The sequence below is a fragment of the Bubalus bubalis genome, chromosome 15 (genome assembly GCF_019923935.1).
Source record: "Bubalus bubalis isolate 160015118507 breed Murrah chromosome 15, NDDB_SH_1, whole genome shotgun sequence".
Lineage (NCBI taxonomy): Eukaryota > Metazoa > Chordata > Mammalia > Artiodactyla > Bovidae > Bubalus > Bubalus bubalis.
The window spans coordinates 35922093-35948414 of NC_059171.1; the positions used below are offsets into that span (position 1 = coordinate 35922093).

The following is a 26322-nucleotide window of genomic DNA, read 5'->3' on the forward strand; positions in this document are numbered from 1 at the left end:
TGGAAACAGTGTCAGACTTTATTTTGGGGGGCTCCAAAATCACTGCAGATGGTGACTGCAGCCGTGAAATTAAAAGACACTTACTCCTTGGAAGGAAAGTTATGACCAACCTAGATAGCATATTCAAAAGCAGAGACATTACTTTGCCAACAAAGGTCTGTCTAGTCAAGGCTATGGTTTTTCCAGTAGTCATGTATGGATGTGAGAGTTGGACTGTGAAGAAAGCTGAGCACCAAAGAATTGATGCTTTTGAACTGTGGTGTTGGAGAAGACTCTTGAAAGCCCCTTGGACTGCAAGGAGATCCAACCAGTCCATTCTAAAGGAGATCAGTCCTGGGTGTTCTTTGGAAGGAATGATACTAAAGCTGAAACTCCAGTACTTTGGCCACCTCATGAGAAGAGTTGCCTCATTGGAAAAGACTCTGATGCTGGGAGGGATTGGGGGCAGGAGGAGAAGGGGACGACAGAGGTTGAGATGGCTGGATGGCATCACCAACTTGATGGACGTGAGTTTGAGTGAACTCCAAGAGTTGGTGATGGACAGGGAGGCCTGGCGTGCTGCGATTCATGGGGTTGCAAAGAGTCAGACACGACTGAGCGACTGAACTGAACTGAACTGAACTGAGGAAGAGACTATTGCTAACAAAGTGCAGATGTTTCAATCACCAGGTATTAGGTATCACCCACTAGCACTTCTCATGCAAATATCTTGTAACAAATTGGTGAAGGGTTAGGAGAAAATGGTTTCGAAAGAGGTGAGTAATGTTCAACTTATATCTTCAAGTTAACAAAACAATACTTGGAGGTCAAGATTATACAGTATGGAGACAAGGATGCTGAGGCTGTTAAAATAATACATAAGCTTCCTTGGTGACATTGCTTCTCCAAAGGGAACAATGGGAGGAAGGGTGAAGAAAAAGCATAACACCTTCAGAATTTGGATATTATTGTGTGCCCCCATTTTGTTATTAAAGTCATACACCATACCTTAACTCTGACACTATGACAGGCTATACTTTGAGCATCCAACAGAAGCTTCATTAAAAAGTCCAGGTTTCCTTTAGATTTATGGTATTGACGGGGTTTTTCTCTCTTCTCACTTTCTCTTGCTTTCTTCCTTCCTTCTTCCCTCCCTCCCTCTTCCTCCCTTCCTTCCTTCCTTTCTCTTAGTATTCTTACTAGAGAATATATTACGTTCATAGCCTAGTGAAAGACAACACCATTTCTACAATAGAAATCAGTGGGGAAAAATAATTTGCTTAATAGACGTTCATTTACTGCAAACTTTAATGGAAGGCATCTATTATATAATTGGGAACTAAAAGCCACATTCTCACATATAGTTACCCATTCTATGTTACTCGTGTGTGTATGTGACTTCACTTAGACAAAAAGTGGTGTTTTTACTTAGATAAAATGGACTTTTTCCACTGCAAGCATTTAAAAATAAAATGCTTATCTGTCCTGCATTTTCGCCACCAATGAATTCTGTCACTGTGTATTCCCCCAATAATCTATTTTAAAGGGACATTTCAAGCAGCAGAAAAATAAAGAATAACATCCCTTAGATGAATCTGACTTGTAAATAAGGAAAGCTACTAAGTGCTTAGTGTTTTGGGCCTATCGTAAACACTATAAATAATCTCAGACTATACAGCTCACTTGACTTTACCCAGGGAGACTTCACTGTTTTGGTAAGGAACAGCACCATATTGGACCAATTTTCTGGAACCCAACCTTTATCCCTTTAAGAATAAAACAAAATAAAAGGTGGGAGGGATGAGGCTGTCAATCAACTAAAATCAAGAGTGTAAGAATGCTAGCAACGCTTGTGTAATGCTATGTCTTGCTCATTAAATGGCTAGTTATGGTTGTCAACCAACTAAAATTTTGTGAAAGCACAGAACCAGGTTTTTTCACACCATCAGTATTTTTATGGGATTGGAAGTCTCTTTGGATAAACCATTTTAAGACCCAGAGTACAAAAATAATCCATCCTGAAAATGCCCTCTATTCTGAGTTCCTGGCATAAAGCTATTGTGTCCAGTGATTTCATATTATGGCCTTCCACACATAAAGGAAATGCTCTGAATCCTAAGGACTAATTATATATCCCCAGACTTCCTCTTTCCACAGAGCTTTTTAATTGGGTACTTTAAGTTGCCAAGTATGTTCAAAAATGGTATTTCAAGTAAGCACGCAAAGTAACTGCTGATCTAGAAGTGGACTATCCAACCTCCCCACTTTGGATAAGGAACTAATGCTCTTATTTAAAGCTATTTGTTTTCCAATAGATGACAACAGAGAAACCAAGTATTAACCTTATTGAATTCATCTGCACTCACAATAATATGAATGTTTTAGTATAATTTCAATGCCAAAAGATAAGGTGAGAAAGGGTTAGAAGTCTAAAATTAGACATCATTACTCAAACTGGACGTAAGTATATGTACTATATAATAGATATATGCACTTTATTACTTCCTGTAAGCAATTAGTTTAATAATAGACAGAATGGGGTAACTATTTAGGGGCTTACCTTTGTGGTAGACTCAGTTATTTTTGAAGCCTCCTTTCTCCAATAAAACCCTGGGCTTTGATTCAAGAGAAAGGGGTCGATATCACATACAAGGCTCTGCAACATCACACACCACATAAAACTGTCATCGTGAAATACTGCACTGCATGATTTTGTTACTGCTTCTTTTATTCTTGCAGCAATGGACACACAACCTCAGAGGATGAATTCACCACTTCAGGCTCGCACCCAGCACTGGATAGGAACAATAAAAATGGTCTTGGGAACAGGAGCCCCCAGGGCTGTAGGCACTACCATCCAATATGACAACAGATCCACCTCTGAATTAATAATTTTTATACTTTCCACAATCTGAGGGTTTGTTTTTTTTTTTTTTTTTTTTTTTTTTTGCCCTCAGACAGGAGTACTCCTCCATTTCCCAAAAGAAGCCCAACCCCAAAATTAAATCCAATGCTACTAAACCAGTGAGCACATTTCCATCATCAGATATTCATATACTAAAGCTAATACCTTAGCTTCAGATTATAACTAAGGTTTTCAAAACAATTATCAGGCATTGGCAGAAATCTTTAACCAAGGATCAGAAGATCTGAAAATCCTATCAAAATGTATGCAAAAGTTTGATGTGTGCTTTTTTGAAAAGAAGGTTTTAAAATATACAGAGTGGTTTGTGACCCACCCCTCCAGAAAATCAATACCTGATATAAAATTGTTTCTTTAATTACGGGGAAAAATCATAAATGGAGCTATCCCAATTGAACAGAATATTGAACAGGAAGTAAATATTTCCCCCTTTTTAGCCTAACATGTTTACCTAGAGAGAATGTGATGACAAACCTTGGTCATTTACGCCATAATAGGGGAAAAAAGGCTGGATTCCTGCATGTAATTGGGAAGTTTTTGTTGTTATTATTGTTACGTACTAATGTACAAAAGGGATTCTTTATAATATGAGCAGAATTTTAAATGCTGGTAGAAACAAGCCCATTCTCAGGCTTATAAAACAAGCCTTTACAGATAATTATGTTTTATTACTCTTCATTTTATGGGGATTGTGTTATACAAAACAAATACCAGATGCCTATTTGTTTTATTCATTTCAGGGAGAAAAAAAAATCTTACAAGTACCTCTGCGAATAGAACTGCTTTTAATTAAACACAATGCACAAGGAGCACATAAAAATTAATACTGTTTGAAGCCAGCAGGTAGAAAGTAAATGTATCACAAAGTAACTGCAGAAGACCTGCTCCCCCCTCCCAGATGAGCTGAGAAAGAAAACACTCCCAGGCTTATTACTAGGGTGCTGAAATCGGCAAGCGATACTATAACAAGGTCATTCATATGCTTGTTTGGGGTAAATTAAGGCCAATATTCATGAAAACATAAAACCTGGAGGTGAGGGGGGTGGGAGGGGTAGTCTTAATGGCACCTGTATTAAACCATACCCCACATTACTCTCCTCCTTGAAATCAGGCAGGTCTGCTCTGACCCATTTGGGTTAAGTTGTTGAGATGGAATGAAACAGGTTCATTTCTGCTCCATCAGAAAAATGCAAAGTGATTTTTGGCACGGTTCTGACTTAGTCTGCAAACACCACAGAAGGACATGTCAAACACTGGCTGCTATCTGATTAATATAGTCATGCTTAAGGGGGGAAAAAAGTAGGGGGGAGACAGAGAAAAGAACAGCCACACTAAAATGTGACAGTTTCTTCCTGACCCCAAAGACATAAATCATATCTGTTCAACTGTCAGTTCTAATCAGAAAGTGAAAACTCAGCATGCAGCATTTTAGTCCCACAATGAGAAACATTTGACTTTTTTTTTTTCCATTTGCTTTTGCTTTGTTTGCTTTTGATCAAATCAGAGTAAGACCCACTCCCTACCCTAGTCTCAGACTTTTGATATCATCTAACCAGTTATGATTTGTACTCACTTGTGCCAAGAGAGAAAATAAACAGACATTTTGAAAGTACTATGTGAAGTAGTGCTAAAAAGCTTTTCCAAATTACATTTATTTAAGGGGCCACACCCCAAATTTCACTGTCTGCAATTCTGAATCTCAGAGAAGTCCCAATTTCTGTGAAAACATTTCTTTATTCCTGTACATAGACTTACGTTTTTTCAGTTAACAGACTTTGGTCCTTTAGTTAAATCGACACACTAAACTGTGCATTATTTTTGTATTTTAAAAAGCAATTAAAATCCTAAGGCTTTTTTAACCATTAAAATAGATCTTTAATCAGGCATAGGCAATTGAAAAAAATACACCACTTAAACTACTAGTTATCCCCGCCCCCTCCCCCCAAAAAACACTCATTTTGCTAGAAGTATACTTAGTGTACCGCTTTTTCTTGGACCAAGAATGGAGGCTAAATATACAGGAAGACAGACTAAGATCAGGATTCAAATGCCACACTTGATACCCTGCTGTAACATAATCAAAGAATTATTTTCACAATGGAATACCATATAGCTATTAAAACGAGGGAGAGATTTGTTATGTACTGACATGGAACAGTGCTTGATGTATAATTCAGCGATTAAAAAAAAATTACAAAGGAGGAGATTATGTGTGTGTGTCTATGTAAAATAATCCTATTTTCAAGAAAATAAATAATATGCTATGTGCCTCGAAAACAGGATAGATACACTCAACAGTTCAAGATGATATATGGGTGCATTACAGGTAAGTTTCACTTTCTGTAGCATCTGAACTTTGAACAGTGCTCTAATATTAGTTCTGCAATCTGCAATCGTAATTAAAAAAACTTTTTTTTCTCAAACACTCACTGGATTGTGGTTTACGCTATAGCCTTGGGTGGCTCTATCTTAAAAGTTAAATGTAAACTCCAGCTTCTGAGATAAGAACCCTTAAGAGTTAGAACAGCTTGATTTGAATGGCAATAAGAGGGGTGACGTAGGATAAGGGAATTAGGGAACAGGAAGAGAGAGAGAAAGAGAGAGAGAGAGTGTGTGTGTGTGTGTGTGTGTATGCATGTGCACACAACCCTCACAGGAGGGAGGGAGGGTTACTAAAAAAAGATGAACTAAAGAACTAAAAAGAAGCAGCAGAGAGTAGGGTGGGTGACTCATACGAGAGGGAGGGTTTTCGTGAACAGCCACAAAGAAATGCCTCTGACAGTCCCTGGTTAACAGCCAGAGAGGACCCAGGAAAAAAGAGGTGTGTAAAACCCATCCCTGTCAAAAGGCGGTGGGAGGTGACAGGAGCTGCTCTGCAGAGAAGTGAGTGGCAATGGAAGGCCTGGAAGAAAAGAATGAAGTAGCCTAGAGACAAACCCTGGAAGCTGAAAGCCCGCCGGCAGGAAACGGCCCCGGGTGCATGAGGCCACAGAACTGCATCCCTGGGCCTTCCGTGTACAGTCTCTGAGATGGGATTAGAGTTCAGAAAGGCTGAGGGCACCAAGAGTTGTTGGCTCAGCACGGTAGGCGGTGCCCCATTCATTAGCAGACAGTGGGGATGGAGATTCTGGTCCCAGCAGCACGGTTGGTCCCTTCCTGGGAGGGGGCAATAGAAACACCAAAAGAGTGAGCAGAGGCTTCTTCTCCTGTGGAGCTGTCAGGAAAGTCCACCCCACTTCCCTACAAGGAATTCTCTCTCTCGGCCTGCCCTCCGGGAGGAAGCGAACTTTGAAGCAATAGAAACTGTACCTGGCCAAGAACCGAGGCCTTAGACAACACAGTGCAGCTCAAGGGCCATAAAGCAGGCTTTGCAGGATATTACGGAATTATGACCGGGAACCTACTCATAGCTAAAATGACAGTCAGAGACACAAGTTATTTCAAAGCTGCAAATCATCATCTGATTTTGGTGAATCTCTAACTTCACAGGGCTTCCCTTCTGGCTCACCTGGTAAAGAATCCACCTGCAATGAAGGAGACCCAGTTCAATTCCTGGGTCAGGAAGATCCCCTGGTGAAAGGAATGGCTACCCACTCCAATATTCTTGCCTGGAGAATTCCATGGACAGAGGGAATCTGGCAGGCTACAGTCCACGGGGTCACCAAGAGTTGGACACAACTGAGCAACTAACACTAACTATATTTAACCTAATGTTGGGGGGGCAAAGAAGGGGGGATTCTTCTAAACCTACTTTTTCTATTCAATATCCCCTTTGTGTTGCTTATTCCAAACAAAATGAAAAAATTCTATTAAGTTCCAAAAGTCTTTCTTTCCACATTTATAGGTCACCATGGCCAAAAGATGCTCATTGGACAAATATTTCTAGAGGAGCTACTATATGCTCAGCACTGTGTTAATACCAGGAAAACAGATGAAAAACAAATACACAAGTCTAAAGATAAAACTTATGATTTAAGTCTTACTTAAGTCCAAGTAGAATACAAAGTATGAAACCTCCAAAAAACTTTGTGATCAAAAGATGTCTGGAAGCAAATGGTAGAGAGAGAGCCTATTACGGTTACTCTTCCACCATGAAATGAGGTGCTATGTACTTGGATCCCAGTAAATTTTTTGGCCCCCTTGGTCTGTATTTGAAAAAGATAGATACTAAAGAAAAATTAAACTAAAAAACAATATTTTTTTTAAAAAACGAAAAATTCCAGTATATACACCATAGTCTTACCTTCATCTGTTTGGGTTCTGGAATTTCTAGAGCAAAGAAAGGACTTCAATGGTCTAATCAAATGCAGTAAGATTTAACTAAGTACCTAGCAAGTCAGCTACTGAAGTTGGGGGAGAACTCTGGGGGTACGAAGGAAAAGGAACCAGCTTTACCCAAGTATACACCTAGAGAGACAAAATAGGTATCTAGGGAGACAAAACCTAAATAATTACAATGCACAGTAGAATGATGTAAGGTTTAAAACTGCCCCAATCTAAATTCCAGAACTTCCCCAGGCCCTGAATGACAGGACATAAGGAGGTCCCCCAAAGCTTACAGACCTCTAACAGAGGGGTGAGGAAGCTTCACAGAGTCCGTCCACACGTGATGGAAACAGGCCCTTAGGTTACCACCTCAGCTGCTGTGTGTGGACAGAGCAATGCTTAATCCAGGCTTCTGCTGATGAGCCTGGTGATAACCAGGGAATGCCCTGGGCCTGTTGATTTATGCTCCACTATCTGAAAAATCACTCGGCCACTTTTCTACCCCCTCAAGGGGAATTCAAATGACAGGCTTCAAATGACAGGTTTTACACCAGTCCTGAACCAAGGAGCAGACTGAGAAAGCTGCTGTACCTGGGAATTCCAAAACGAATATCTTAGATGTTAAAAGACATGTCAAAAAATCCAATTAGTTCACCTCATCTAATTAAATGAGCTAACTGGAAATACAAAATGATCCTTTTATCTCTACTACTACCTAAATCTGCAAGTCAGCTTACTGGGAGAAAGAAAAGCAGTTTTTATTTTGTGGGGAAGAGATGAGCGAACTGTGGGACAAGGAAAGGGGGAAAAAAAAAAGTTCCTGATTCTTGGTAGAAAACAATATGCAACACTGACCCAATAATATTCCCAGAAAAAAAAATGATTTTGAATATTTCCTCCACATACAAACACAAGATTAGAGTCGCTATTATGAATAAAATACACACCTGCTTATTCTCTGTAGCCAAGCAGTATTATGTTTGAGATGACGGCGGAAGGTCCCACTTACATTTAATGAACTGTCCCTAGAGTCTCTTTTGCAAAAGGTGATGTTAAAGAACACACTATAGGATTCTGTGATTTACAACAAGGATACGATCCTGTTCTTTGGGGGGCGGGGGGATGTAATAAAGTGCCAAGGGATAAGGTGTGGCCCGCGTGGTACATGTTAATCACACAGTCAGGCCCGCTTCAGTATGGAATAAAGTAGGAATCAGATCACATCTGGATTTGGTGGCAGAAATGGTTATTTCAGAACAGCTCCTACCACATGTTTGTTCATAATTGCAGCTGTGTCTCTTGAGAGAAAGAATGAAAATATAAATTACGATGTGTCTGAACCCTCCCAGATCTTCAGAACACAGGCTAAAATTTCCTCCCCAACGTTCACCCTGACTGCAATTACAAGTTTATCATCAAGGGTAGGTACAGCACTGCTTTAACTTAGCACGCAGAAAGGGTCCAGAGGTCTGGTTCCTGCTGCAGCTGATAATGCCTTCCTAAAGAAAAGCCATCAATTGTTAACTACCATGCAAATGTGGGAAAGTAGAAAGTTATTCACTGTTATCACTACCTGATTTGCTAAGTACCCCATCAGGAGGGGACTGCGCCTCCATCTACTTGAATTGAGAGAAAAGAAAAAAGAAAAAAAAAAATAGTATTATCTTCTCTGTCTCAAGCAGCTTTGGCTCAGAAAGTCATTTCAGGTGATGCCACTGGCACGTCTGCCACTGTTTTACTGCTTTTTCGAAAAGCAGGAACAATGGATGGAAGCGGGGGTTGGGGGAGGATGGATACGTGTATATGTATGACTGGATCATTTTGCTGAGCACTTGAAACAATCAGAACGTTGTTAATCGGCTATACTCCAAGAAGAAATAAAAAGTTTAAATAAGAAAAAAAAAGAGGCAGGAACAAGAAGATTCATGTCATCACTCAGCTTCACAGAATGGGTGGGAAGCATGATATGTACATTTGCAAAAGAAAAAAAAATTCTAAGACATTAAGTCATATTAATGATCTGCATCCTTGGTGAAACAACTTTTGGGAAATGAAAATCTGTTGTATTTTGGCAACAGTTACAACAGGTGGTTGGAATTCTGGGCACTTGCCAAACCACCTAGAACTTCTATATGACTAGCAAGCTACTGTATCACACTGCAGGTTACAGTTAGACTGAGCTATAAACAGAGCCAATGGAAGAAATGAAAGGGATGATAAATAGACACAAGTGGCAAATCGGAAACCGTACAAGACAAATGTGATTCAATGGCACAGGAAGATTAACGACAGTAACAATGGTTACTGATCGCTTACTGCATAAGCACTGTTCTAAGCATCTTATGTGTAATATTCACTCAGTCCTCACAGTCACAACCCTATGAAGTAGGAGTTATTATCATCCGCATGTTATAAGTGAAGAAATGGGAGGAAAGAAGACACCCAGGGTTTCATGGCTGGTGGCAGAACCACCATTCAAGGCCCTGGCTTCCAGAGCCCAAGTGCATGACCTCCATGCCACATGGTCACACTCCTGGAAGTCAAGAGGCAGGTGCTCCACTCCCTGTTCTGTCATAACCAGCCACATGACCTTGGGCAAGTTGCCCAACTTCCCTGGATCTCTACTTCCTTATCTATATAATACAAGAGTTACATCAGATCTTTAAGATCACGCCAATGATCTTATTTCTCCTCCTTCCAGATAAAACTGACACCGCGATAGCATGACTGACACCAGGCTCCTCTCCTCAGATGAAGAGACAGATGCAAAGACACACAGATGTGTGTACAGACAGACCTGATAGCTCCAATCAGGGGTGAACTCACAGGACTCTGTGCAAGAAAACCAGTAAAGGGAAACCTGAGGACCCGGCGAGGCCCAAAGTGTCACCAACACCCCTAGAATATCTACTTCATACTTGGAATTTAAGAGCACTTAATCTCTGAGCTTATTTTTATAAAAACTTTAGATTTATTTTGACAGTATCATTTACAGTAGCCAAGACATAGAAACAACCTAAGAACAGATAAATGAAATGTGGTCCACATACACAATGGAATATTATTCAGCCTTAAGAAAGAGGGAGAGCTTGCCATCTGGGACAACACAGATCTTGAGGGTATTATGCCAGGTGAAATAAGTCAGAAAAAGACAAATACCATATGATAGTCATACCATATGAATACCACTTGTGAATAAAAAGGTGGTCAAAAAGTACAAACTTTCAGTTTTAAGATAAATGGTCCTGGGGATATAATGTATAGCATGGTATCTAGAGTTAACAACACTGTAACATATGTTTGAAAGCTCTTAAGAGAGTAAGTCTTAAAATTTCTCAACACAAGAAAAAAAGTTGTAAAAATGTATGGTGATGGATGTTAACTAAACTTACTGTATAACCATTTCACAACATATACATATTGCTAACATATAGGAGGACTTCCCTGGTAGCTCAGACGGTAAAGAATCTGCCTGCAAATGCAGGAAATTCAGGTTTGATCCCTGCACTGGGAAGATCCCCTGGAGAAGGGAACAGCTACCCACTTCAGTATTCTTGCCTGGAGAATTCCATGGACAGAGGAGCCTGGCACAGTACGTATATATATAATATTCTACAATATATCTATATATATCATCATTTGGCAAATTATTATGATGTACACCTAAAACTAACACAATGTTTTATGTCAATTATATCTCAATTTTTCAAAAAGGTCTCTTTTGATATTTCATCCTTGTTATTCTCTTTTCAGGGAAGGCAATGGCACCCAACTCCAGTACTCTTGCCTGGAAAATCCCATGGATGGAGGAGCCTGGTAGTCTGCAGTCCATGGGGTCGCTACGAGTCGGACGCGACTGCACGACTTCACTTTCACTTTTCACTTTCATGCATTGGAGAAGGAAATGGCAACCCACTCCAGTGTTCTTGCCTGGAGAATCCCAGGGACGGGGGAGCCTGGTGGGCTGCCGTCTATGGGGTCGCACAGAGTCCGACACAACTGAAGTGACATAGCAGCAGCAGCAGCAGCATTCTCTTTTACCCTACTTGGGTCACTTCTTAGAGGTGGCTAAGTCTAAAATAAGTGGAGGAAAATACTACCCCTTCTCTGAACTTTACTAAACATTTAGGTACTTAAATTTTATCTTCATATAGAATACTGTTCAATTTTTTAAAAAACATGTAATATAGCTCTACAATCTAAATACAGAGCATATTATACATTTCCAGTCTCTGAATCAATAAAAGACTGACGACCCTACACTTACAGATTTGCAACATTACACTTGCAATGCTTAAAAATGCAGTTATCATAAAAGGTGTTGCTTAAAGGTAGCTTTTTAAATGCAGTGTGAATTTTAAAGGAGCATGCGGCATTTAAGAAATGATGTCTTCAAGAAAAATTTATTCTCTGTTGCTCAGTAAAGCTGAAGCATCTCGGTATTAGATCCGTTCTGATTAGATTTTCAGATTGCTTCAGATATACAGACTTAGAAATCATTTTGGAAAATGACCTTCCCAAGCTTTGTAAAAACATAAAACATAATTCATATTTAATCAAGTGTCATATGATGGCTACCAAACCAGAATCCTTATTTAAGACCTACTAAGAAGCCAAGTAAGTGTGATCCAGTGTCTTCTCTCTGATCTACACACCTTGAATACTTCTACGCAATATCCGAACAATTCCACAAGCTAACACAAACAAGTCAGCAGATTTTTACAGGCAGGAAATGGAGGCCAATGGGAGAAACAATGGAATACCTTCCCTCTGCTTTTTTTCCCCTTTGCTTTTTAATTAAATGATAAATCTCAATATGAATTCATTAGAAGCCTGATAGCTCAATTAAGCACTGTGTTACTATATACTCTGGGGCAACGCTTCAATATCAGTTAACAGAGTTGGGATGTAACCTGAGCAGGAAATGAAAGCCAAAAGTTATATTCAACCTACCATTTGGGAGAAAAATTGCAATTAAGGGGGGACAGAAAGTCCCAATATCTACAGACTGTTAAAATTAAATGACAAAAACACCATAATGGTTTCTCCTGTAGCAATAAATTCCTTAGATTCACATTACATAGTAAAGCCTGTCAGTTCATTTTAATTTGGTTTCACCGATAGCTTATTCAACAGAACAAGAACAAAAAAGAAAAAGAAAGGAAACTACTGTGGAGGGGCAGAAAAAGGTTATTGGGAGAAATATCCCCTTTGGAAATAAAAAGAAACTGGGTGAATCAGTAAATGATGCACTTGGGGAGAGCACGGGGATTCCTGGGCTGTAAACCAAAGACAGGGACACCTACAGACCCATACATTGAATCAATGGTTAGCCGAATTTTGATTAAACACAGTAATCAAATAAATAAATGTTAAAGAGATGTAATTAAGTACATGTAAAATAAATGAATAAGTGTGATTTACCAAATTAATTTTTTAAATTTACAAATAAACGTAACTTGTTTAAATAAATGTAATTTCTCTTTTTCATTTACCCACCAAAAACTGAGTGCCCAGTGTGGGTGGGTCAGGCACAGTGCTAGGCTGTGAAGATACATCAGTAATTGAGCTCAGTGTCACTTTACCGACAGGGCCTTCCTGCCCCCACATTTACTGTAAATGCCCACTCCCATTCTCCCTGTGCATCCACATCACGTGGTGAGCGTTTCTAAACACCTGAACTTCATCCCCCAAGAGTCTGATTGGCCAGGACTAGGACCTGGGCCCCATTTCCAGAAGCTCCCCACATTGAGAGCCAATGTCTTCACCCCTTTCCACAGGTTGTTTTCTTCCCAGGATCCAAAGCTTTCTAACATAGACCACAATAGACATGGTTATCAGTCTCCAATCGTTAGACTGGGGCCATCACAGGGCAGGAATGTGTGTCTGTTTGGTTCAGTGTTGAATCCCCAGTGCCTGGAAAACAGCAGGTGCTCAGTAAGTATCAGCTGAGTAGTGAAAAACCAACCTGAATCCTCCCCTTAGGGCCTATACAATTGCTGGGAAGAGAGAAAAACAGATAGTAAAACAAATGGAAAAAAACACAGCCGTGCCAGGTAGAACAGTTCTACAAGAGCCCAAAGCATGGGATTGTGAGATGTCTGGGGCCTCAAGGAAGTGACTCTGGAAGAAATGAACGGAGCAGGGGACAGCTTTCCAAGAGAGAGACAGGAGGCCATTCGGGGAAAAGGAGGAAGAGGAGGAATGAGACTCCACTAAGAGCCTGAGGACAGAAAGGCAGGTGGAGCTGCACCTGCTCCAGCCCCACCCCCGCCATACTATATGGATGAACAAGAAGCCTCGAAGGCAGATCCCAGCACCATGGTGACACGGTCCTATGTCTATCAGTGCTGCTGCGGATGCTTCCCACCAGTCTGTCAGGATGCCAGCATTTATGCAGGATGTGTGAAATCCATTCCAGATTTCCACCCATTAATCCCCATGCTGGACGCCCCTAGAAAAGGGGAAAAGGCAGGACATGTGCCCCACGGCACCATCCAGGCAGCCTCTAAGCTCTAGACAAGCGGCTCTTCATCCCCTTATGGGCACATTCTCTCTCTAATTCCTAGCCTCCACACTTCACACCTGGGGCAGCTCTTTACCTGAGCCCAGGGCCCGAGTCACTCGGAAGACTAGTCAATCAGGAATAACTAGCATCACAGGCCCACACAGCAATACCAGAAAACTTCGTATTTCTCATTACAGTACTGATATGTATCATAAAATCCCAGAAATCTGAGTTAGCAACAAATACCAGAACTTTGATACAAATCCCAAGGACATCCCTTGTACCCCAAGCCCTTGGGGAACTTGCTGAGCTTAGTATTAATAGATAAGCTTTCAAATGGAGAGCTTCTTTTGAGGGCCACCAAAATATTTTTATTTTCACCACAGGGGTTAAAAAAAAAAGTTATAAAACTCATTACATGCTCCCCGAGTTTCTTAAACAAAGGCCAGTGCACACAGGTGATGGCTTGTGGTCGGCACTATGCCATGGCATAGTTTATCCGATATTTACAGGAGCTCTGGTCGGTGTGACCGCCACAGTGCCAGGGGGCAGGACCCACAGGCACACATGTGGGGTACCTGCAGGACATGCTCAGGCTCTGGGCCAGCTGAGCTTAAATTGCAGGGCTTCTTGGATGGATAAGAAGATGTGGTACACACACACACACACACACACACACATATATATATATATATATATATATATATATATATATAATAGAATATTACTCAGCCATAAAAAGGAACGAAATTGTGTAATTTGTACAGATATGGATGGACCTTGAGGCTGTCATAAAGAGTGAAGTAAGAAAGAAAAACAAATACCGTATAATATCACTTATATACGGAATCTAGAAAAATGATACAGATGAACTTATGTGCAAAGCAAAAATAGAGACACAGATGTAGAGACAAACATATGTACGGATACCAAGAGGGAAAAGGGACAGTGGGATGAATTGGGAGACTAGCACTGATACTATGTATAAACTTAGTAACTAATGAGAACCTACTGTAGAGCACAGGGAACTCTACTCAAGGCTCTGTGATGACATAAATAACAAGGAAATCCAAAAGAGAGGGGAAATATGTATATGTATGGCTGATTCACTTTGCTGTATGGCAGAAACTAACACAACATTATAAAGCAACTACACTCCCATAAAAATAAATTTAAAAAAAAAAAATTTCAGGGCTTCTTTACTTCTTTTGGGTGTTACCACTTCCCGCCTGCTTCCTTCTATTTGGGTTGCCAGCTGTCCCTTCTTCCCAGACCTGCCTTCCCAAGAATCCCTCTCTCTTTAAATTGATTGCTTTGAATCTGCTGTGGGCTAAGAAACCAGATGACCAAGCTGGTTAAAACTGTCTCTTCTTCAGTAAGATGAAATAAATTCTAGGTGAGAAACACGAGTGATATTCTATACATCAATCAAGCTATTGTTGACACATGTGTGTGGTCTTTATGACATCAACTCCAGCTGTGCAGAAGCAATAGACACCAACGTGAAGAACGCAGGCACAGAATGCTGATGGCCCTTGGTTGGTATCCCTGCTGTGTGCACTTAGGCAAGTCACTTATAAAGATTCTCTGAACTTCGTTCTGCATCTCAAATGCATATCTTCCTGCTTGGGTGGACGTAAAGATTCAAGAAGATACCGCCCATCACCCAGCACATGGTACGCTCTCAAGAATGCTATCATCATCATCAACCAGGCTCAAATCTGTCAGTGCCAACAGGATATGGCTTCAACAGTGTTTACCACAGCCAACTTCCCCTAACCACAGCCCCCCGTTTCAGGAAGCAACTTTAGGCTGCTCTTTGCAAAAGGATAGCCACCAATTCAATCAAGAATGACAATCTGACAGGACAGCCTTTTAACTGATGAGGTCGCCACCAGACCTAGAGACGTGGCCTAATACAAATGGCTCTCCCTTGAAAGAGTAAGGATCCCCAGGGCAGCCAATCAGGCTGGTTTCATCCAGGGCCTGCATGAGAGAATTCAGGAAGGACTGGCCCGTGGTTGGCAGACACACACAGGGACAGAGGTGCCAGCCAGGGCAGAGATGAAGGTCCAGATGGAGATACCCAGGTGTTGCGCTGGGTCCTGAGAACTCACTGGAGCAGTTCCATTCCAGCTTCTGTTCCCTGTGCCCTTCACAATAAATCCTGTGACATAAGGTGGCCTGAGTGGTACTCTGCTCTTTGCAACCTAAGGGCCTGTGGAACCAACCCATGCGGTATCCTCCCAAAAGTTACCCTCAACCGATCAGGGTGCCGAAGTCACCTGCAAAAGTGACCATCTGCATTCTTGGAGCAGTCGCCCAGGAAACTTGGAGGATGTGGAGGCAAGGCAGTGCCTGACTGCCCCAGAGACAGCCCACTCCACCTGCTCGTACCCTTGCCCCAGCCCACCTGCAAGCTCCAGTGCCCATCTACATCTTTCCACAGCCCACAGAAACAATGGGTAGCCTTCCAGAGCACCTACCACAATTTCCTGAGGATTACACATCAAGAGAGAGGTGAGCAGTTATTTCTGTGGCTTAGTAAAGAGCAAAGTTATGAAACAAAGCAAACCTCTGTGGCTGATTAGAAAATGGCAGGAAGATGGTTTTTAATAAACACCACCACCTTGCAGAGCACATTAGCATTTACCAGTTTTTGCATCAGAAGCATGCACCCACACTACCTCCTTTCGATGTCCCAGTGAGGGGTTGTGATCCCCACTCACAGATGTGGAAACTGAGGCTGAGAGGTTCATCACCTAGTCCAGAAATGTGTGTGGGTCAGTGACTTCCCTGGTCCAGGGTCGCTGCACTCTTCTAAAGGGCTTTGAGGGAAACAAGAAGGTACAAAAGACAAGCAAAGTTCTCCAAAATTCTCACTGCTGCTCAAAGCAATTACGATGCAAAGAGAGCCTAACTAACTAGGCCTAAGGAATTTGGTTCACTTTGTTTTCTCTCTTGGTTTTTTGCTTTTCTTCTTTTCTTGGCCACACAGAGAGCCTTGTGGAATTTTAGTTCCCTGACCAGGGATTGAACCCAGGCCCTCAGCAGTGAAAGCACTGAGCCCTAACCAATTCCCCCCTGACTTGGTATTTAAATCACTTAGAATAGTGCCTCATTTGCACTTAGAATCCCAGATCTGACCTGGACACCCCTCAGGCAAAGCCACCTGCCTCAATTCACCTCCAAAGAACTATAAGCTCAACAACCAAAGAGAAAAGAGATGAGGGACTTTGAGCGACTGATACAATTAACTTAAAAAATGACACCTACCCAGGTTAGGCCCACAGATTCTGAGATCCCAGGAAGGATTGCAGAATGCAGGGAGGAAGAAGTCTACTCAGAAAGAGACACAACAGAGGGTTTTGGCTCCAGTAAAAACAAAACTTCAAAGGGACCAGAGCTGTGGGAGCTTCAAAGACCCCCTGCAGGACCAATTAACACCTACAAATGTTTATCTAAGCAGTCATTTCATGATGGCTACTTCACTAAATGGGTGCTCAGACTCACCTCAAGAACAGCTATTCCTCCAAAAGGGATCTGGGTGGGGGTTGGGAGAAAGGAAGTGCTGTATTTTCCAAGAGAGACCTTAGTCAAGAAGAAAACAAATCCTCAGTACAGTGAAATTCATCACAGGCCCAAGTATAATAAAAGAAGGGAAACAAGTTAAATCTGTTAACTAAGAAAATGGAAATCAACTAGGATATAGCCATGAGTTACTAAAAAGAACTATGCAGCCATTAAAAATCCTACTTTAATATTTTAATAGGCTTTTCCTATTTAGAGGGAGAGAAAAATGCTCTGGCATAATGTTAAGAAAAAAAGCAACATGTAAAAATCCATTTAAAGTCAGACTCTGACTTTATAAAACCCACTGAGGAGGCTGGCTGGAAGTTTGCTGTATTCGCTCCTGGATGCCCCAAGCTCCAACACCTATGTGTCTGGCACAAACAAGACACTGAAAGAAAATGTGTCAGATTCATTGTTTACTATTAATTAAGCAGTAATTAACATATCTGTAGAAGGTACTTGGATATGCAGAGACAGAATGACATAATCACAGAGGTGTACATTTTGGTTATAAAAGGTGAGCTTCTGAAGTTTAATAGTGGTGAGCTCTTATTGTGGGGATTAGAGAAGAAACTTATTTTCATATTCCTATCTTTTGCATTTGCCTAATTTTTCACAAAAGCTCTGCATGCTGGTTGTGGTTGTGGTAGTCACTCAGTTGTGTCCGACTCTGAGACCCCATGGGCTGCAGAGCCCACCAGGCTCCTCTGTCCATGGGGTTCTCCAGGCAAGAATACTGGAGTGGGTTGCCATTCCCTTATCCAGGGGGTCCTCCCGACCCAAGAATCAAACCCAGGTCTTAGGCTCTGCACAACTCATAATTTTTTAACCACTGTTTTTGCATAGGGATCCTGAGGGTAGAGAGTAGTGGTGTGCTATACTCTAGAAACTTGGCCCATTCTGTCAGAAGTGGAACCTTCCAGTGGGTCTCCCATTTCTACAGGATCACACCTTCTTACCTGGGGCAACGATCACTCCTGCACCATCTCACAGGTTCCCTGACACCTAGTGTGGTCACCCCAGTACACTCTCACGGGTTCACTGACACCTGGGACAGGGCAAACCCCGCAAGGTGCTATCATTGAGGGCAAAGGTCACATACCATTCACTTCCTCACTTTTCTGGGAAGAGCTTTAGGAGAGAATGAAAGCCAGAATCTACACAGACAGAGTAATTATTAACAAGCCTTGAACTGAACGGAAGAGTTGAAGGAGTTCAATGTTTTTGCTGTTCAGCCATTAAGTTGTGGTCTGACTCTTTTCGATGGCATGAACTGCAGCATGCCACGCTGATAAATGGGGCCATCTTGATCCCATCTCTGAGCCAAATTTTTCCTTGGAAAACATGTATAGAAAGGAAATCAGCATTGGGGGGGGGGGGGGGGGGGGGGGGGGGGGCGGTGGAGAGATATGATGCACAAACACTGGAATGATATTAAACTCACACACAACCGTGAACAGGCAGACATGTTTGGCTCTTTAAGGTGGTCATGTCCTGTCGAGGAAGCACTGTCTTCGGCATTCGGAATGCCTGGTTTGGACACCGCCGCGTCCTCACCAGACGCAACTGTGGCTCCTTACTTGACCTTCTCGAGGCCTGCACTCCTATCTGTAAAATGGAGATCTTACACTGGTTAAAAGGCTTCAGGCGCTAATAAAGGCAACCTGACGTCAGGCACTGGACAAATGCCATGCAATTGTGAGGAGGTCCTTGCGCATTAGAGGAACTTGGTCACTGGGCAGAAGAGCTTTGAAGGAAAACCAGATGGTTGTTGAGCTCAAGGAAATGCGAACTCCTGTGTTCACATCCAGGCACAAACACGCTCCAGAGTCTGGGGTATCCAGTGATCACTGAGCCAGAGAAGTTCCTCTGAAGAGGCGGGAAAATGACGGTCAGGAGGGAGCAGCAGGCTTCAGAGAAATGAGAGGAGCCACACAGCTTGGGCTGTAGCCCCCATTCAGGTACCCACAAGCTGTGCAGCTTACAACGATGCACCTCACCAGAGCGGGCCTCAGCTCATGTACTTGGATTGTGGCCTGACGAAACACCCGTGAGCAGAGGAGCCAGGCCCTACCAAGCACAACCTTCGGTGTGACCTTGGCATACTCAAGGTCATTGTCAGCAGGTGTCTCATTGTCACAGTTCTGGGGAGGCACATCCACAGGTTTTCCAACAAAGGGAACACACGTTTTGGCCAAGTCTGTGCCATCCAAAGCTGATGTCACAGTCACGGGGACGACCAACGTGGCCTCTCACAGGCAGGGCCTTCCTAGCAAGCCATTCTCTGCAGGCTTAGGTCAAGGCTTCTACTGGCAACGGTCATTTGTTGAACTGGACTCAATCAATCTGCAGTGTCCTTAGAAGTAGCACACAGAACCCCAACCTTTAGGGATTCCTTACAAACCAGGTTCTTGAGCTCTCTCCAGAAAGCAAGTTCAGAGGAATTGAGAAAAGTGTGGGGGTAGGGGGCGGGGGGTAATGGGGAAAAGTGTTACAGAAAGTTTTAGAACCTCAGTTCAAGAAGACATAATTGCCAACTTCAAGATTAGCCTAGGGCTGGCCTTAGCTTTATTTTAAAACTGTGATTTTGTGGTTTATTTTAGAAATGTGTTGGTGCTACTGTACACCTGTGGGGGAAAGGGTGCTTCTACATGTAAAACCTGAGAAGCACAATTTCCACCTTTCATGCCTCCAAGGTTCCCTGCTGGATCGCGAAATTGCTCAGGTGTCTAGCAACATAGCTTGGGAAAAGGGGGAATAAACACATCATTTACTTGTACACATTTTGTGCTTGCCATGAATGCATCTGAATTCAGCTTCTCATTCAGTGAATTAATTCCTTGAGGCCAAACTGAAAGGTTCCCACAACTCCTACTCAGACACAACAGCTCCAGGGACCTCCAACTTAGTTGGCAATGAAAAGAAATATGCAAGCCCAAGAGCAAAAGTTCTCAAGTCTGACAATGCCCTTTAGTAGAGGCTGTGTACCAACTCCTAAAACTAGATGACAAATTATGCATCTATGTGCTTTCTTTTTTTTTCCCACAAAGCTTGTCCAAAGTCTTTATCAGCTTCCCAAATGAGTCCAAGAGAAATCCTATAAGAAACACCATCAACAAGGACCTTCCAGTGTCTGGAGAGCTTTCAAGTGTGTCTGTAATTAAAGATAGAATATTGTAGGTCAAGGGAGAGAAAGTCAGAAGAAGGTTTACTTTCTAGGACTACCCCTGCCACGAACCAGTTTTCTGACCTTAAGCAAATTCATCAGTCTATCCCTCAGTTTTCACATCAGCAAAAGGAGGATGTTTGGAAGTCGAATGATTCCTTAACCTCGGGACCCGTAAAAATACCAGGATTGTGAGCTTCAACAAACACAGGAAAAAGGTGTCCAAAAGGCCTGCACAGAATCCTGCCTGTTACCAGAAGAGCACCTTAAAATATTCTCCACCTCTTTCCTCGGAGGGGTCAAAGATAGAAGCCACCTCTCATTTCCTTCTCTTTCTTCTATTTCAGAAAGCCAAATTTGAAGTTTCACAATAATGCCCTCTGAAGGGATCTGAACTACGTAGTTCATGCAAAAACTACGGTCATTCTGTAAGAATGCATAAGAAGCTCAAAAAATGTAAAATAGAATTTCTCTAAAGCCTCATTACAAATCATGTAATCACCGCATCAACTTCTTTTAGCCGGCGTCATCTACATCTGTGAATATATGTAACTGATGAAAATTAATTATGAGTGTCATAAAAATGGATGTTCTAATATAATCCTAGACGTCTGGGTCACAACTATTGCTGTATTACAAGAGAAAAGTCTTTCCCTTTATTCCACGTAGCTCTTCTATACCTTTAGCAATAAATGTCTGCTTTTCACAAAAGTGACAGTGAGATGAAGAAACTAAATATTTATTGTCACTTAAGACTAAATTTCACTAAAAGCAACTTTTTTAGTTGTACATATTCTATGGTATCCTAACTTGGCCATGAGACCGTAAATTTTCAATCTAATTATCATTCCCCTAATTCTAGAGCAAAGTTATATGTAGTTACTTGTGGCAGCAAATTAAACTGAAGCATTTTCATAGACACTTGGTAATAAAAAAAAAGAAGTAGATGAAAACAGATTCTGTTTTCACAAGCCATTATCAAGTAAACGCTTATAGAGTGCCCTGAAGCCATCTAAAACCCATTCTACCAAAAGATAAACTAAGGTTCAAGATGATGAATCAGAAGTCACACCATAAGGCAGTATGAGAAGTCGAACTTAGATAACTTCTATAGACCTAACTGCAACATCCTCCTCTAGAATGCTGGAACAAGATTAGCATTTGATTGTTGGAGTTCTGTGTCTGATACATGCACGGCTGACTTCCAGAAAACATCAGGATAAATAGCAAAGTACAGTAGTTGGGCTTACTTCAGAGCACAAGACAGGTTGCCTGCTGTGTGAGCATTCTCACCACATCAGAGTTCATTCTTCATCTTCATATCTTCCAAAGTCAACGCAATAGGCAATCATGTTTGCAAACACCATTTAGCAACAATAAAGCATCCAGATAACTCAGTGAGAGGAATGAGTTAAAACTCCAGGTCAACCAGGCCAATGAATACAAACGTTCTACAGCACCATCCCATCCCAGGAAACTCCAGGTTAGCGCTGGAAAGTATGCAAAAGAGGAATGAAGAAAATCCAGAAGTGGCTGCGAAAGAAACCCCTGCTCAGGAGAAAGAAGCAACTTGCCTTCCTCACTAAATGCCACTTTTCAAAGGAGACTCAATCCTGAGGGCCTGACCCCTTGTGGCCTTAAAAATAAACCAAAACAAGGGCGTGGGTGTCAGATTTCTTGGTGCAATCACAAAGGGGTCAAAAATTAGGGAAATTTAATGAGCAACTATTAAAAGTTTCTAGAAAACGAACCCCTCCTTCCCTCATTGCCAAAATCTCTAGAAAAACGCTTCAGCAGAGAATGTAGACATTTAATATTCATTTGAGGCCTAGGAAGGTAAAGCAGATATGATTGTTGTATTGGATGGAGGGTGTTTCCCAAATAAATGCACAATTCCAATTTCTTAAGGTAAGACCTCAGGTTCAGCTCCTTTGTAAGAATGAAGATCATAATGATCTTTCTACAAAATTCAGTGAGACTGCTTTAGACTGAAAGGTTAAGACTTCATCTCGAGTTACTCCACCATAAACCAGACAAAGAAATTCTTCAAAGGCTATGAGCATTTTTTTGTTACAAGCACCCACAGGAATAGGTCAATATAAATGTCGTGTAAACAAAGCGTTCATTACCAACCACGGTTTGTTTCTTTTGTGAGAAAAATTGAAGACAGGGCAACTGCACCCAACATTCACAGGTAACTGCCCCTGAAGCAGGGGACAATTTAGATTCATAACTGACCCTACAGCCTCAGGCTTTGCTTATGCTTGAAAGGCAAGAGGTGCTGGGGGTTGGGGAATCCCAGTGTTTGATCCCTTCTCCTTTACTGTCTACGATCAAGTACAGGAGGACTTGAACTTCCCTTCCAATCCCTCCGACAGGAGGCCTGAGTGTCTGAGGAAATCCACAGACAACAATCAAACCTTTCATTTCAGGGCCCTTTCCCCACCATGCCCCTTCCGGTTCCAATCAGGTCTGCGAAGCGTTTCCCCTATTCTGCATTTCATGAATCAACTGCAAAATCCGCCAACCTCTGCCAGTTCCTCTTGTACTCAGCGGAGAGGTCCCCTTGCTTCCTTGGGTAGCACAAGGCTGCTCTGGTTTTTAACTGGCGTAACGTGGAAATGCACCGTAGGAGCTCACTAACTCTTTCAAAGCCAGACACAAGTTGAGTAACTGGAGTTCCCACCCCATCCACTAGGAAACGGACCCTCCAAGCTCAGGTTAAAGCCCATTGGTGGAAACTAGTTTTGACACCCCCCCCCTCTCAAGTCCAGTGTGTCAGTTACCATCACTGTGAAGGAAAAGGAAGAGTGAGAAAGGCTACAAAGTCTCCAGCTCAGTTACTTAGCAACTGGACAAAACTTGCTTCACTCCAGAGGGTGAGGAGGCATCTCACCGCCCATTCAGAGAGTAACAGTCTCCGATTTACATGCAAATTGATAAAGACAAAAGGGAAGAGGAAATCTAAATTAGCAACTGGAGTTTACAGCAGTAGAGCTGAGGCCCAGATTTACAAACAGCTTTCTCCCAGGGGGGGAAGCAGGATATATACATACCAACAAGCACACATGAATGAATGCATGCATGCATGCATGCATGCAAGATCACAGGCCCTAACCAGCTTACAGTCTCCCTTCATAAAAGTCAATGCCATCTGGGAGTAGGGAAGAGACAGGCACACAAAGTTTAGGAGCTAAAATTAGAGCACTTCCACTACTAACACACATTTAAGGTTTACGGAAAGATGACAACTGGAGGGTGGGAGAATCCCAGGGAAAGCAGCTTCCTCTCCCTCCTCGTGAGAACAGCAAATAAAGCATCAATCTTGGGTGGAAGGTCCCTAGATTGGGTGGATTCAGAGCCTCTGGGGTCCCTATAACCTCTCACAAACACTCTCCTGGCTCCGCCGTTGAAGCGCAGGTTCCAAACTTGGATCAAACCCACACCCTTCATAGAAGATACATCACCCTGAAGGTTTTCCAAGCAAGAGGGAGACACTGTCACCTACTTGGCCCAAGAAAGTGCTCCAGGCTTTTCCGCTTGCCCGAGGAGCTCCAACTCTGGGTCCTCAGCTCCGAGCCACACACTGAAGAACCAGGCTGCTCCGTCCCAGGCTTGGAGCAAGAGGAAGAGGACCGGAGGGGCTCCCCTGTCCCACCCCCATTCCCCAAGCTCACACCTGGATCCAGGTGGGCAGGGCCCGGGGCTAACCCGCTGAGGCCCGTCACTTACTTCTCGTACTCGGTGTTGTCCCGGTCACAGCGAGAATCCTTGTGCTTCTGCCAGTCTTTGCCATGCTTGCAGGTGGTGAGCAGCACTACGTCCTCCCCGTTATGGACGTGATATAAGGCATTCCTGGTGTCTGACCCTATCCCTGTCAGGTACCTCTTCCCCTTGAAGACCAGCATGTACTTCCTGAGAGGAGGGATAGTGTTAAACTTCAAAAACCCCCTCTCCCCTCCTGTCCTGGGATGATCCTTAGAAAAGAGGGGAATAGAAACATCAAAGTTGGGTCGGAAGTTTTCAGTACTGATGCTGGCTTTAGCCAGCATCGCCTGGCCGATGTCAAACCCCACGTCCTCGGTGTAGTCAGGCCAAGTGCCGGAATATAAATTAAAAATTAAATGATTCCTACCGTTGTTCCACAAGTGGAGACTCTGCACTTTGGATCTCAAATTGTGCACATACTGAGGTGACAACTGGTCTCGGTCTAAAGTGTCCAGACTCAGGACAAAGAGGCACGCCTGGCTGGGGTCCGAAGTATAGAACCTGGAGCCCTCGATGGCCGCTAGAATGTTTTGGTAACTTTCAGCAATTTTCTCCCCTTTTTGCTGTGGGTAGACGTAGACTTTGAAGCCGTTTTTCTTGCAAAGGGTGAAATCGAAGCAGGACTCCATGCGGCACTTCTTGCCTTTGTAGATGCTCGAGTTGGCCTCTCGCTTCTGCCGGGGCGAAACGTGCACACTGGAATCCTCGTTTTCCAATTGATCCCAGGGAACGAAGGGGCGCAGAGCGTCCGGGAAGCGGGGCCAGAAATGATCCGGACTCGGATGGTGCAAGCCATTCCGACCGCTGTGCTCTTCTCTCCGGCTGTGGCTTCTCGATGCCCTAAACTGCAAGCCTCCGAAATAAAACAAAAGGGCGAGACAAGAGCCAGCTGAGAGCAGGATGAAATAGCGTTTTTTGGCCTGCATGTGTCCTGCCTGGGTCAAGAGGATTGTAAATAAACACAAGAATCACCCAAGTTTCCCAATCAACACTTTCAGCTCCAGTCCGCCATCTTCCCGCCCGTAAAGACTTCAAACTCTCCGCTCCCACCTTCTCTGGATGCCTTTCCCCAAGCCGTGGACTGATCCAGCGCATGTGGGCGATTTCTTTAACTTTCTCCCCTTCGGTCTTTCATCTTTGGGTTGCACAATGGACGGGAGAGAGCGGGGCGGAATATCTCGCACCCAGGGCGGGCGAGCAGCGGACTGTAATTCTCTTGCATGCAACAAGACCGAGGAAAAGAAAGAGAGAGGGGGGGGAAAAAAGCTCCCAATGCCCAATCAATGGCAAGACGAAGTGATTTCCTTGCCTCTCGGATTCCTTTCGGCACCGTGGAAAACGAGCCCCTGGAAAGCAACTTCAACTCATCCAGGCTCCCGTGCAGAACACTCCGGTTCCAACAAGTCAGCCGATCCCCGGGTTCAGCCGGCTAGTGCATCTTGCAGCTGGGGCGCCGTAACCTCACAAATCCCTGCATCTCTCTTTATTCCCTTCTGCAGCAGCTCCAAGACTCCGGCGGTGTTTACTCCTGCGCTCGCGGGGCCGGCCCCCGGGACGCGCGGCGGCCCGGCTGGAGAAGGCTGGAGGCGGCGGCGGCGGCGCTGGGTGACGGCGGCGGCGCGTCCTCCCCGCGGGCAGTGCCGGCCCCGAGCGGCGCTTCCCAGGCCCCCGCGCGATCGCTGCCGACCGCCGCGTTCGGTCGCCGAATGTTACCCGGTTCTGAATGTTACACTTACACATTCCATTCCCGACGCGACAGCGCTGACCTCATCCATCCACGCAGCCCGCGCTGCCATTGGCCGAGCGTCACGTCCGGGGTGGGCGGTGCTTCCGCTGCGCCCATTCATAACCCCCGGCCACCGGCAGAGGCGCCGGCGCGGCGCTGGGGGTGCGGGCGGCGAGGGGACCCCGGGGCGTCTCGGTCGGGCCTCAGCGGGCGGAGCGCGGGGCTGCCCCGAGAGAGTCCGCGGCCCTTCGGAGCCCCGGGATCCGGACCCCGGCCTGGGCCGCACCACCTGCAGCCGCCGCGCCGGGAAACCAGCGCCTCCCAGAGGCGTCTGCGGGCGCGCGGAGGCTGGGGAACAGGGGACTGGCTGGCGCTTCCCCGACCCGCTGCTCCGGCTGCCCCGGTCGTCCTCG

At 43.7% G+C, this 26322-nt stretch overlaps 1 protein-coding gene across 1 annotated transcript in view; it reads right to left on the minus strand.

Annotated features, from left to right (window-relative positions):
* Positions 1-25812, minus strand: part of EXT1 (exostosin glycosyltransferase 1) — a 297370-nt gene extending 271558 nt beyond the window's left edge. Inside the window, exon 1 of the mRNA XM_006046563.4 lies at positions 24148-25812. Within this exon, the coding sequence (XP_006046625.1) occupies positions 24148-25109 (962 nt within the window). The 5' untranslated portion in view covers positions 25110-25812. The remainder of the gene's footprint in view (positions 1-24147) is intronic.
* Between the last annotated feature and the right edge of the window lie 510 nt (positions 25813-26322).